At 44.4% G+C, this 13,858-nt stretch overlaps 1 protein-coding gene across 5 annotated transcripts in view; it reads right to left on the bottom strand.

The window, feature by feature from the left end:
- The window catches only part of CPPED1 (calcineurin like phosphoesterase domain containing 1), a 201,860-nt gene that overhangs the window by 177,527 nt on the left and 10,475 nt on the right, over nucleotides 1-13,858 (bottom strand). For 4 of the 5 annotated variants that reach the window (XM_045777909.2, XM_045777908.2, XM_087870393.1 and 1 more), the window contains exon 2: nucleotides 4,999-5,217. In XM_045777909.2, coding sequence (XP_045633865.1) covers nucleotides 4,999-5,217 — 219 coding nt within the window. The remainder of the gene's footprint in view (nucleotides 1-4,998; nucleotides 5,218-13,858) is intronic. The other variant, XM_045777911.2, reaches the window with a different exon arrangement.

The following is a 13,858-nucleotide window of genomic DNA, read 5'->3' as shown; positions in this document are numbered from 1 at the left end:
GGGGCACTTGGGTGGCTCTGATGGTTAAGCATCTACCTTTGGCTTGGGTCATAATCTCTAGGCCCTGGGACTGAGCCCCACATGGGGCTCCCAGCTTGGCAGGAAGTCTGCTTCTCCCTCTGCCTCTCCCTGCTGCTCGTGCACGCTCTCTCTCTCTAATGAATATATAAAATCTTTACAAAAAATAAAGAAAGCAAAATAAAAGCCACAAGCCTAAAACACTTCCCTTTGACAGCTGAGCATGGTAAGTCTAAAGTATTAACAGTTCCCTTGTTAAGCACCATTATCCTTAACAGGTGAAGGGAATGTCCACAAACGACTAGTGTACACACAAAAACGGTACCTAATGCAAATAACACAGGGCCTGGTACATTTCTGTCTAGCAAGAGCTTCTCACACTTGACTATCCCCAAGTTCATCTGGGGATCTCATTAAAATGCTGATTCTGTCTCATCACATCTGGGTGTTGCAGAAATTCTACATTTCGAACGGGCTCTCCACGGCTGCTCTGGGGGGCCCACCCTTTCAGTCGGGAGGCTGCAGTGTGAAGTACGTGAGATTTGAAAACAGCTGGACCCGAGTTAGATCCTGACTCCCCCACTTACCAGCTGACTGACCCCGGGAAAAGTACGTAACAGCTCTGAGCCAGTTTCCAGCATCCGTTAAAAGGGAAATGACAACGACACCCTCTTTTCACGTCTCCAGGGAGGAGGCGAGCTAGCTGCACCGGTCCTGGCAGATACACCCCCTGAACTGCATCCCATGCCATCTCCGGTAGGCTGAAAACAGCCCCCAAAGATGTCCTCACCCCAGTCCCCTGAATCTGTGACTGTGTTCTCTTACGTGGTAAAAAGGGAATTTGCAGATGTGATAAAGTTTAGAGATCTTGAGATGGAGAGGTTACCCTGGATTATCTGCAGGGGCCAATAATCACAAGGGTGTTCATACGAAAGAAGCAGGAGGGTAGGTTTGATAGAGAGAATATGAGAAGATGAATCAAAGGTCAGAGGAGAGAGAAGATGCTGTGCTCTTGGCTTTGAAGATGGGAGGAAGAGGCCATGGCCTAAGAAACGTGGGCAGCCTCTAGGAGGTGGACCTTCTAGAAGGAAGGCAACCCTGCACACCCACTCCAGACTTCTGACCTCCAAGACCGTAGGAGAATAAATCTATGTTTGTCTTAAGCCACGAGGTTTATAGCAGTTTGTTACAGCAGCTGTGGGATACTCATACACCATCCACTGGAATAATGCTAACTCGGGCTTGCCTCGCTTCACGTAACGGAGGACTTCCGGAGGCTGAATCATGAACTGAAATGAAATCACATAATAGTTGCCTAAGAAGAGGTCAACACACAAAGAGCTCTTCAAGGAGCCTCTATATCCAGGGAAAAATTTGTTCCGCACTCTCTGTTTTGTTTGGTTGTGGCAATTTTTAATCAACGGGCCAGACATGCACATTAATAATGAACCATTCTACGGCCTGAAAGGAACTCTTGTACTCGAACTGCATCGCCACATTCTGCTCTGTCAAGTCCTCACGTGACCTGCTGAAAACTCAAAAGGTTCCTGGGGACAGTACCAGTGGGTCAATGGCTCCACATCAGGGCGACTGAACAGCCACCCTGTGCTTCAGCGTGAAGGACTGAAAATCAAGGGTCTCAATATTTGTACGAATCTCCACTTGCTATTTATAATGTGGTTTATCCCATAGAGAAGCTTTATAAAATTAAAAAAACAAAAACAAAAAACTAAGGTAACCAAAAAGACATCCTCAGAATGAAAACACGTGTTTCAAAACTAACTAGACTTGGTCCTGCATTTCCCGGGCTTTCCCTGAAGGCCGTGGTACCAGGAGGGCCCCTCACCATCCCCTGGTTTTGCACTTCCCTTACCAGACTCTAAGCGCCACGGAAGGGCCGCCCTTTTACTTCCAACCATCACACCCACAGCACCTAGGGCTTTAACTGGCACTCAGTGGGCACACGGTAAGTATTTGCAGATGAACAAATATTGTGATGAATATGTATAACGGAAAAGTGCCGTTATGGCTTTCACTAGAAAGAGCATTATTCATAAAGTTCTTTTTTCTCCAGTTTGAACTTAAAACTACTTGGCCTAGGATATTATTTATGGTAGAATTAAAAGTATGCTTTCTGATTTTATTTGCCTATTAATACATGCATCTGATAATTAACAATGTGCTAAGCAGTCAAAGCAAATAATTACTTTTCTAGTGTCTGCCCCTGCGTATGAGCTAAATGAGGAGGAAGCCACTAATTGCATATTAAAAAATGGTAACTAGCTTTAAAACATTCTGTTTAATCTCAGACCACAATATTCAAAATAGTTACAGTCCTTCCACTGGCTCAGTTACAACCCCACAAAACAGTCCAGCTCTTCAGAACAGATGTGAATTCTGCTCGGGTCACACTGAATATAAAATTATGTGTTCAAAAGATTGCCGGTTCACATTTACGAGGTCTTCTGACCAATGGAAAAAGCTGATCATAAAAAACATATCTTTTAATTTACTATGCTCAGTATATTTTATTCAAGAAGCAATGAAATTACATAGAGAGCTTTCATTTTAAATCTTATTTTGAAATATGACTGAATACATTAACATAATTCAGAATGAGTCGGTAAACATCTACGAAAACATGTTATATAATTTTAGTGAGTCCTATAACATTTCTGCTTTCTTTTTTTTTTTTTTTTAAGATTTTATCTATTTATTTGACAGAAAGAGAGAGTGCACAAGCAGGGGGAGCAGAAGAGGGAGAAGCAGGCTCCCCGCTGAGCAAGGAGCCCGATGAGGGGCTCGATTCCAGGACCCTAGGATCATGCCCTGAGCCGAAGGCAAACGCTTAACTGACTGAGCCACCCAGGTGCCCCTACATTTCTGTTTTCAAAGAAAAGAAGCCACTAGACAAAAAAATGGTAAAACTGGAATCTGACCTTCAAGTGTCCAATAAAAGCAGAAGTTTGCTCACTGGATGGTCCAGAGTGAGAGATCCAGCTGATGCTACCGTGCATAGTAGGCCAAATGATTCCAAAGAACCTAGCTAACAGCAAATCAGACCATTTGGAAGCAGTATTAACCTGGTCAACTAGTATATTACCTTGGCTTTACCTGATAAACCAAGACTCCGAGTCCTGCTGTGATTTCCAACTCCTTTAGAAACCCGGGCATTTTGTGGTCACTGTAGCAATGTACAGTATCAGCACCAGGAAATCCTCGGTTGAGGGTCACCAAGGATGGCCCAGTTCACACGCAGCTAAGATTTTACCTCTCTACAAAACGAAACTCAGCACCATCCTGTGAAGGTGCTTCTCTACTAAGCTGCTGAGATGTCCACCACCTGCACAGAGAGACAGAGCTGTCTGACCCTTCATTGTGAAGCCCCAGGCCATTGAGGTTTTAAATGCTAACTGCATCAATGGGCTCTTGGCTCAGAAACAGAGGCTCTGAGAAGGGAAGGAGCCTGTCCAAGTTTACCCAGCACATCAGTGGCAGGTGTGGAGCTGGGTCTCTGTCCACTGCCTTATTTTCCTTCCTCCCCACCTTGCTGCTTTTGTATAAGCCCAACAGCAGGACAGGTTCTCTGGGGATGACCACCCCGGGTTCTCCCAATGAATGACATGGGCATGTCCACATTCGTGACTTTGCATTAAATACATAGAAACAGAGAACGAGGGCAGGTCTGAGGGTTCCTCCTGCTCATTATACTCACTGGACTTTGGGGAGAGCGATGCTGGGCAGCCCCTTTCCCATTCTTACATCTTCATTTTGGGATTTCTCTGCAGAGGTAGGCTGCCAGACAAGTGAACCTTGAGGGGAAAGAGTGAATGCGCCCCCTCTTAACGACAGAGTGCCTCAGCTTCCAAAGGCACTGGGAATCACAGGATTCAGAGCCCAGGTTTACAGGATAGTATTAGCCAAAGCAAACCTGCATGGCCACTATGGTGTTTTCTGCAATGGTCTTCAGGCCCACTGCTGCTCCAAAGGCAGAGGCCGCTGTTCCATTAAGGGTGGCCGTGGGGGTCTACTCCACCTCTCTGATGGGCAGGCACAGTCCCACCTGCTTATACTTGCTCCCTGGGCTTTACTCTTGCCTGGGGAAGAAGGTATCAGAGGAGGGAAAAAAAAACGCAAGAGAGTTCTAGAAGGCATCTGTTACTTTTACATTTGATCTCTCTTGTTTTGAGCGGAGTCATCCTGCTCTTCAGACCACATTGCTGCAGTGGAGACGACCCCACACCCTGGCTTCAAGGGGCCACATGAGCCAGACAGGTGTCGGTTGGGGACTTTGATCGGACCACCAAGAATAAGGCATTTTCTTTCTATTGTGGTTTCTGTGAGAAGGATGTAAACCTGGAGCTCCCAGGAGCCACTACCTAGAGGGAGAGCCTACATAAGAATGAAGTCAACCCACAGGAAAGCAGGGCTGAGCAAGGACCAAGTCCTGATAACAACCTCTGAGCCTCTGGATCCAGTCATACCTGAAGCCCAGATTTGCCCCTGGACTTTACAGTCCAATAAAGGAACATGCACCTTTCATTAAAAAATGTAATTCAGTTTAACTCAGATTTCTGTCACTTGCAAATGAAAAAGCACAAATACAGGAGAAATTAAAGTGTAAGAAGAGAGAAAATAAGAGAAGATTACACTTATGGATATGGTATATGGAAGCAGTTCAAGTTTGTCCCCTGGAAATAAAGGTGACACGTGGGAGTCTGTTCCATTTTTCAGAGTAAGTTCAGATCATCAGAACTGTAGCTCTGCCTAATTACTGTGATTAATCTCGCCAAATTCTAAATATAAAATGAGCATGCATTTTCTGATGCTCAAGGATACTCCAACAACCATGGAGAAAAGGAATGGGCCATTACCGAATAAAGACATCTTTTAAAAGAAATCCTTTTTTTTTTTTTTTTCCTGCCCAAATGCAGTCATGACTGGGAGAAGAGAAGGTCACATCAACAGGGCAAGTCTTACCTGGCATGGCATGGATGAGGTCCCCACAAAGAACAAAGAACCTGGGTTTGGGCTTCAACTTGTTGATGGCCTCAACAGCTTGCTCAGTTAGACGGATCTCCTCGCCCCACTCGTCACCACCGCTGTCACTGTCCCCAGTGGACCAGGCCTTCATTAGTCCAAACTGTGGGTCTGCGCCTTGGATGAAGTAGAATGGGCCTTTCCATTCCCTTTCCTTTTCTTATAAAAACAACGAGGGGAAAAAAAAGGAGAGGAAAGAAATATTATAAAATCTGTCAGGGAAAGCATCCAGGTTATTGTGCAAGTGGATACAATATTTTTCTTAAATTAAGTAGGTCATTTTAATAAGCTGCTGTTCAAACATACCATTTTCCTGTCATAGTCTAGAGGATTTTGATTTATCTAATTATGCCTGGGACCTGGTGATTCCCAAAGGCCAGGAAAGACCACGTGGGCCGCAACAGCCACGCAGCCAAGCTGTTTGTTTAAAACTAGCCGGCCAAAATGGAGCGCGGAGGCACACCAGCAATGCTGTATAGAGGATATTAATGTTCAATAATAGTTTTTTAATTAGAATTAAAAATACCAGAAATTGAAAGCTGCCAGAAGTATTATATTTAAATTACTAGGTGAAGTGCTTTCAAATCTTTTATGCCAGGCTTAATGGCACATTTGCACTGTTTCGGGGGATGTGACAGAATTTTAATTATAAAACTTGGAGCTTGGAAGCCCTGGCTATCTGGTAGGAAATGCAGTGCCAGAAATGAAATCTTGAAATGAGTTAGTCAACGAGAAAAAAAAAAACTTGATGCTAACATTTCAAAGGCTGCATGATGTGGGCTTAAGCGAGGTGTGAGGCTAGGGGGTGGGGGGAAGCAGGGGGAAGGGAGGGAGAGGGAATTCTTTATGTTCTTGGAACGGGCACTAGATAACATGCACCAAAATTATTAGGCTTGCCCTTCCTATTGGTTCCGCTGACCCTAAGCTCTGTGGGTCCACAGGTCTCTACCCTTATTAGCCAAAACGACTGCAACCAGTAACTGCTTTTGCAGAGCTGGAATGGCCATGAGTGGGCATGGAAGCCCTGTGGGTGTCAGACTCCCCCCCGCCCCCCGGTGACAACAAATTCTTATATGGTGGACCAATGCTGAAAAACAGAGCCTCCTCTGCCTGAGCGGGATCTGAGGTCAGAGCAGTCTGAAGATCCCCGATCTATGGCCCCTGCATTTCTCCACAGAGAGAACGGAGGCCCAGAGAGGGGACATGACTGGCCCAATGGCCACCAGCCATCAGTGGCAGGGACAACACTACCCCACAATCGTGAGACTGTTTTCTTCTTTTTAACAAATTAGTATATTTTGCATGTTAACTGAGTAAGTGGCATTTCCTTTGGAAGTCACGAAGATATTATGATTTCCAAAAAGCTCCTTGGAGTCATTTCACGTCTGTGTGCTCAATTCATTCATTGATTCGATAAGTATTTACTGAGAGCCTACTCTTTGCCAGGCCCCATATGTGGTGCTGACGATGCACGGCTGGACCTAGACAGACGAGGCCCCTGCTCTCCGGGGCAAGGAGATCTCACCGGCAAGGAGCCAGTCTAACTTTTTTAAATTTTGTCACCACCCTCCCACTCACCATGCCTTGCTTACTGTCATCTTAGAGTGGATTTCTGGCTTTAAAACTCCCTTTCCTTCTCAATTCCTTTTTCAGAACCTAAAAATGCAAGCGTGTGAACTACCTGCACATACTTTATAGAAAAATTGTACATGCAAGTTAATCCACCAATTCTGGACCCACAGCTCAGATCGTTAGCTGCTTAATCAAATCACAACCAACTTGAACTCAGTCTGAAGAAGGAGGACATGAAATCCTGGAGTACACATCTCATTGCTAAGCACGGGGATCTAGCGTGATGACGGATTCCAACTCGTATTTATGGAGCTCTTACTTTGTATGGCAGAAAGACTCCAAGAAGGTCCCAAAGATCCCTGCATTGTGATATTCACGTCCTTGTGCAATCCCCTCCCCTTGAGTGTGGCCTGCACCTAGTGACTTTATTCTCACAAGCAGAATACAGTGACAGGATGTCCCTTCAGGCATTAGGCTACACCATGATATGGAAACAATCTAATGTACCTCAATGGATGAATGGAAATGTGGTATATATGTACAATGTAATATTGTCCTGTCTTACAAAGAAGGAAACCCTGCCATTTGAAAGAACATGGATGGACCTACAGGGCACTCCACTATGTGACAGAAGCCAGCCACAGAAAGACAAATACTATCTGATCTCACTTCTACGTAGGTTCTAAAATAGTCAAACTCATAGAAGCAGAGAGTAGCATGGTGGTTTCCAGGGGCTGGGAGGAGGGGGAAATGGGAGATGTGATGGTCAGAGGGTACAGAGTTTTAGATCTACAAGATAAGTTCTGGAGACCTACCGTACAGCACAATGTCCACAGCTAACAATACTGTACTATATACTTAAAATTTGCTAAGAAGGTAGAATCTATGTTAAGTGTTCTTACCAAACACATAATCATAATCATAGTCATAATAATAATAAAGGGGTTGCAGGAAACTTTGGGAAGAGATGGGTATGTTTACGACCTTGATGGCACTGATGGTTTCACAGGTGTTTATTTATCCCCAAACTTATGGGGTTGTACACTTAAAATATATACAGCTTTTTCCATGTAAATCATGCCTCAATAAAATGGTTAAAGAGAGAGAGAGAGATTAGGCTAGAAAAGACCAAGACTTTCATCTCGCTCACTCTTTCTCTCTCAGGGCCCTCCCTCCGGAGGTAAAAGGCTGCCATGCTGTGACTCACCTACTGGAGAGGCCAACATGATAAGGAATGAAGGCAACAGCCCGTGAAGAGTGGAGACCCTCCATGCAACAACCCAAAAGGAGTGGAATCCTGCCAACAACCACTGAACAGACTTGGAAAAGGACTCCCCCTCAGTCAGGCCATCAGATGAGACCACAGCCCCAGCTGACATACTGCCTGAACACTGTGGGAGGCCCTGCAGCAGAAGGATCCTGACAGGCGCACTGAGATCCACACAGAAACTGTGAGATAGCTGTTGCAAGCTGCCAAGTTTCAGGGAACTCTGCTACAAAGTAATAATAGATACTGAGGGATCAGGCACTAAAAATACCAAATTAGCAGGACGTCTTCAAGAGTTGAAGGCTGGTGTCATGAAAAAAAATGAGAGTCCAATTTGTGTTTTAAAATTAATTGTTAGCATTATTCATTTATTTTACTTGAATAATAACCTTTTTACACTGAATGTTTTTAGCGACATTCCTGTTTCTGAGGCAGTTTGCAGAGCTGTTTAAACTGCGTAAATTAATCAGAACCAGATCAGGGAGGTGATCGTCACCCCAAGGTTGGTGCATAAATCAATCTTCTATAACAAACAGAATTTATGAACAGTTTTTTACAGCAGATGTTTTAACGAATATAGTTTCCTACAACAAATAGTCATCGTCTCAAAAAGTCAATAGTCCTTGGAGGCATTAAAATAAATCTTTCATCATTATTTGTTTACTTAGTAAAATCTTAGATAGAATCTCTATTTTATGATGACACGGTACAAAATAAATAGATTTGACCTGAAATACATGACAGCTCACATATCACTATTTCACCTGCCTATCTATGTAATAAGAGCAATTTGCTGACTTGGAGCTCTGCCTTCTCAAAAGCATCTGGGTCCTCTTCAAGTTCTGCTACAGAAGCTTGTGGTCTTCAGTCTCATCTTAATATTCACCAAGGCTGAATAATGGGTATTTCAGACTTACAATGCTTAGTTGCAGAGGGAGGAATCTTTTGTAAATTTATGCCTCCCCCATCCCTCAAAACATTATGAAAGTGAACGCTTAACACCACTTGCCTTAAACTATTTGGCCAAAGTCCAGAGTCACACCCAGGGCAGAGCACAGGTATTGGAGGACATCTAGGAGAGCTGGGGAGAGCTTGAAGCTATGCCATCACCTGCAGGGCAGAGCACCTGTCTGACCCTGGCACAGCCCTGCTGCTTTCTTTAGACTCCTTGAAATCAGTGTTCTGGCTGTTCAAGCCACAGAAGTTCAGAATACTGAGGTCTATTCCTGAAGCACCCCAATACACAATCAGAGCATTTTTTATTACTGAAAAAAAGAAAGACACTTAGGCATCCAGCAAGCTTTTTTGTTTGGTTTTTTAAATTTTCCTATCAAAGAACTCAACTATGGGACAGCTTGGTTAAATGGTAAAGGCCTGATAACCCCCCAGAAAGGAGCAGAACTGCTGGAAGTGGAGGCTGAGGGAGAAAGTGCGAAGGACAGGAGGGCACCAATGAAGCATGCGGCACTGGGCGCAAGGAGCAGGGCTGGGTCTACTCCTCAGGCCTCAAGGTGTGGCCTCTGCACCAGCACCAGCATCAGCATCAGCACCTGTGAGCTTGCTCTAGAGGCAGCATCCCAAGCCCAGCCCACACCTACTGAGGCAGTCTGCATTTTAACAGATTCCCATGTGATCTGTACACAAACCCAAGTTTGAGAAGCACTGACCTGTAACTCATCAAGGAACTGCTTGAACGTGTTTGATCAGAAACAGGTGCAAAGTGATTTTTGTTTCCCTAAATTGAAATAACGGCTTGGAGGATTGGTTGTTGTTTTGCATATTTCCCTACTGATGGCTTTTTTGGTTTGGTTGTATTTTTGTTTTGCATATATTCCTACTCATTTTTAGGTCCCTGTCTCTATCCAGCCCAGGTAATTTCCAAAATTGATAAAAGAATGCAGTCAGGGACCCTAACTGGTGACTATGATAAGGCCAAAGTCAAGTTTTGAGATAAACTAAGTACTTGTAGAATGAATGCATTAAAGAATAAAGTTAGGTTGATTAATTTAAGACCTCATTTCTGACCCACATCATACCAAAACAAGACTACAATCTTTTGAAACATTTGACAAAATCTTCTGGTAATGTCTATAGGGTACTTACTGTTAATACAACATAAAGCACACAGGTATTGAACTGAAACACCTAAGCCGTCTATAAATAAGAATGTCCACAGTGAACCGAATTTTTTCAACATTAATTTTTGTAACAAATTCACAGAGATGGTGTATTAGCGCTCTATCACTACTGTAACCAATGAACACAGATGCAGGAGCTTGGAACAGTACCCAGGTGCTGTCTCAGGTTCTGTGGGCTGGGGATCTGGCCATGGCTTAGCCTCCAATACCTGCTCATGGTCTCTCACAAGCCACAGTAAAAGTGTCAGCCAGCGCTGGGGTCTCACATGAAAACTCACGTGGGGCAGGATCTGCTTCCAAGCTCACTTACAGGGTTGTTGACTAGGTTCCTTGCTGGCTGTGGTCCAGAAGCTACCCTCACTTCCTTGCCATGTGGGCCTCTCCAACATGGCAGCTCAGAACATAGAAACCTGCTTCCTCAAAGCCAGCAAGGGAGAGTGTCTGCTAGCAAACAGAAGTTATAATCTTATGTAACGTGGAAGTGGAAGTGATGGAAGTGATATCCCATCACTGTGCTGTGTTCTATTCATTATAATCAAGCTGCTAGGCCAGCCCCTCAAGAGCAGAGGATCACACATGCCATGAATACTAGTAGGTGGGGGGAGGGGTCACTGGGACCATCGGAGAGTCTGTCTGCCGCAGAAGGTACTATTAAACAACCCCGAGGGGCGCCTGGGTGGCACAGCGGTTAAGCGTCTGCCTTCGGCTCAGGGCGTGATCCCGGCGGTATGGGATCGAGCCCCACATCAGGCTCCTCTGCTATGAGCCTGCTTCTTCCTCTCCCACTCCCCCTGCTTGTGTTCCCTCTCTCGCTTGCTGTCTCTATCTCTGTCGAATAAATAAATAAAATCTTAAAAAAAAAAAAAAAAAAAACAAGCCCTAGCCTCACATACTTAACCACACCACTTACACCTGACCCTCCTGTTCTGAGCTGAGTGAGCCCTTCCATTGCAGCCCATCCCAGGGAGGCTGGAGGCTTATAGAAGCCAACCTTTTCCCACTACAGCACTGGAAATTTTCAGCATAGGAGGGATTTGCAGAATCACTAACCCCTTATTTAACCAAAAGGGGATACTGAGGCCTGGCTAGGGATCTCAGTCATGTTCAAGTTCAAAATCACACAGTTAAGGAGCAGCGGCTCCCACTGTTCAGAATCTCAGTGCTGCTGGGCTGGCCCCGAGAGGAGAGAGCCATAAAGGAGACGGAATGTGCCTTGGGCTGCCTGCAAGTTGTCCACCTCCATAAAGACATTTTTATCTCCAAAAAGTTTCCTTCGGATGGAACATCTTGGTAAATAAGGAGATTGTACACAAAGATAATGCTGGCAAGGCCCAGAGCTTTTCCCCAGAAGGCTGGGATGCTCACAGTCCCTGCCAACAGCACAGGGCTGATTCAGGGTACAGGCTAGAGCCCAGAGCATCCATCTTCCATGGGATGCTAACTGGTGATCCTCTCCAGAAATTACAAACTCCAGGTCTCTGGATGTGGTCTGGCTAGCAGATGTGTTTTGTTTGGCCCATAATAGTTATACAATTTTGAATTTGTTGCCAACATTTTAAATTCATGAGTTTCATAGAGATACCTGGTTTTCTAGATTCTCCTGGAAAATCCAGCCAAACCAGGCCCAATTGGAGTATGCTGACCGGCTGGGCTGAGCAGCGGCTGCTCCTCAAAGGGGGTGCGTGGTCTCAATTCCCACGGTCCACAATTGGTCCCATTCACCACCTGGCCCCTGTGGACACGTGCAATGACAAGCCTACATCTACAGTAACTCTTCCATTTTGCTTAGAGGTGAAGAAGAAACTCAGCAAGGTCAAGGTTAAATAACTCACTCGAGGTCTAATAAGGGCAGAGAGGCAGAACCAGGCCTCTTATTCCACAGAGGCCTGACTTCAAGGCAGGTGGTCACGGAGGTGAGATCATAGAGAAGACTTATCTGGCTAGGACTGCCAAAGTCTGTCCAAATGATAACCCAGAAAAAACAAGATCTGAGTTATTATCATAATAAATTATTTGTTGTGGTCCCATAGGAGTCACAGCCCTGAATCAAATTTTAAAATTTATTTTTTAAAAATTTAAATCAGGTGCACCTGGGTGGCTCCGTCAGTTAAGCATCTGCCTTTGGATCAGGTCATGATCCCAGCGCCCCAGACAGAGTCCCGGGTCAAGCCCCTCACTCCCCTCCCCGGCAAGCCCCACCTCGGGCCAGCCCCACCTCGGGCTCCCTGCTCAGCAGGGAGTCTGCTTCTCCGTCCCCCTGCTCTTGCACTCTTGATCGCAATCTCTCTCCCTCTCAAATAAATAAATAAAAAGGGATAAAGAAAGGGGGGGGTAATCAGAAGGGGGAATGAAACATGAGAGACTATGGACTATGAGAAACAAACTGAGGGCCTCAGAGGGGAGGGGGGTGGGGGAATGGGATAGACCGGTGATGGGTAGTAAGGAGGGCACGTATTGCATGGTGCACTGGGTGTTATACGCAACTAATGAGTCATCGAACTTTATATCGGAAACTGGGGATGTACTGTATGGTGACTAACATAATATAATAAAAAATCATTTAAAAAATAATAAATAAATAAATAAAATATTTTTAAAAATTAAAAAAATAAAAATTCAAATCAATTTAAAAATATTTTTATAAAAGAAAAACTGGCCTTAGAGAGAAATCTGATTCAGCCATTGTATAGAGAGTTATCAGGATTTGGCCACTTCCAGATTTCAGCTAACAGACAGAGACTGTCATAGAAACCATCTTTCAAAACTGAGGAATAAAAAGACGGTGGATTTGGGTGGTATTAAACCATAGACAGTAAAGGCCTGTGAGTCTTCTTTAAGCATTACTGGGTACAAAGCAACTGTACACATAGAAGAATCTTAAAAACCTTTAAAAACTCACACAATGCCTTACCACTAATCCTTCCTACGAGACGGTTTACATGCCGATATCCTGCCTGAAAGACAGATATTCAGATTGCAACTGCTCTGTGCAGTTAATATCAGGAACTACGTGTTTTCTTAAATGTGTCTCTGTCAATACATTCCCTCTCCCTCATTTTTATTATACCTTTCAGACATATCTGTCAACTCTTAATAAAAGCTGACTTTTTAACACATACCAAGAATTAGAAATTTCATTGATCCTTTCGCTATTACCAGTTAGTTAATCAATGACTAATTATAATAAATGCACCCCCAAAAGCAATTGAGTCACTATTTCATCACACAACTAGGAAAAGGCCTACACGAATCAGTCCTGCCATTAATTAACACCTAACACTGTAACAATTTGTGCTCTCCTGATGTGCCAAACCTGTTACTTTACAGGCAACCTCAAACGGTTCAAGGTGGACTACAGTGATAAATAGCTCTGTTTCATTCTTATAAAGCAGAGTCTCATTTCCTAAATCTCTGCTTTTTGGAAGATACTGGTTAGAAGTCTGATGAGCAGGCAGTCTGATGAACCAGGCCCCTACCACCACACAGCACATCACTACACTGTAACAGTATTTAGAAATTCACTGTTTGGGCTCCTGTTAACTTCTCTGATTCAACATCATACATGAATTGGGACCAGAGGGGCCACAAGTCTACACTCGACTAGAAAGCTACAGAATTAACTAAAAAAGGGAATCGAGAGTAGTGTGTTTGCTTTTCTGGGTATGTCCAAGCTCCCAGCTTGTCCCATCAGCACCTTACAACACTCCCACAAGCCAGTTCATCACCTTTTCTTCAAGACTGGCCTCTTCTGATGGCCCTGAGTTTGCCACCATGGTCCCCAGTCCACCCATCTACATATGACAGGACTGTGTGTCAGTGGGTC

This window comes from Ursus americanus, chromosome 2 (genome assembly GCF_024610735.1).
Source record: "Ursus americanus isolate L20-20 chromosome 2, mUrsAme1.1.p, whole genome shotgun sequence".
In the NCBI taxonomy this organism is placed as follows: Eukaryota; Metazoa; Chordata; class Mammalia; order Carnivora; family Ursidae; genus Ursus; species Ursus americanus.
The sequence above is the reverse complement of the archived record's forward strand: the minus strand, read 5'-3'. Positions and strand labels throughout refer to the sequence as shown.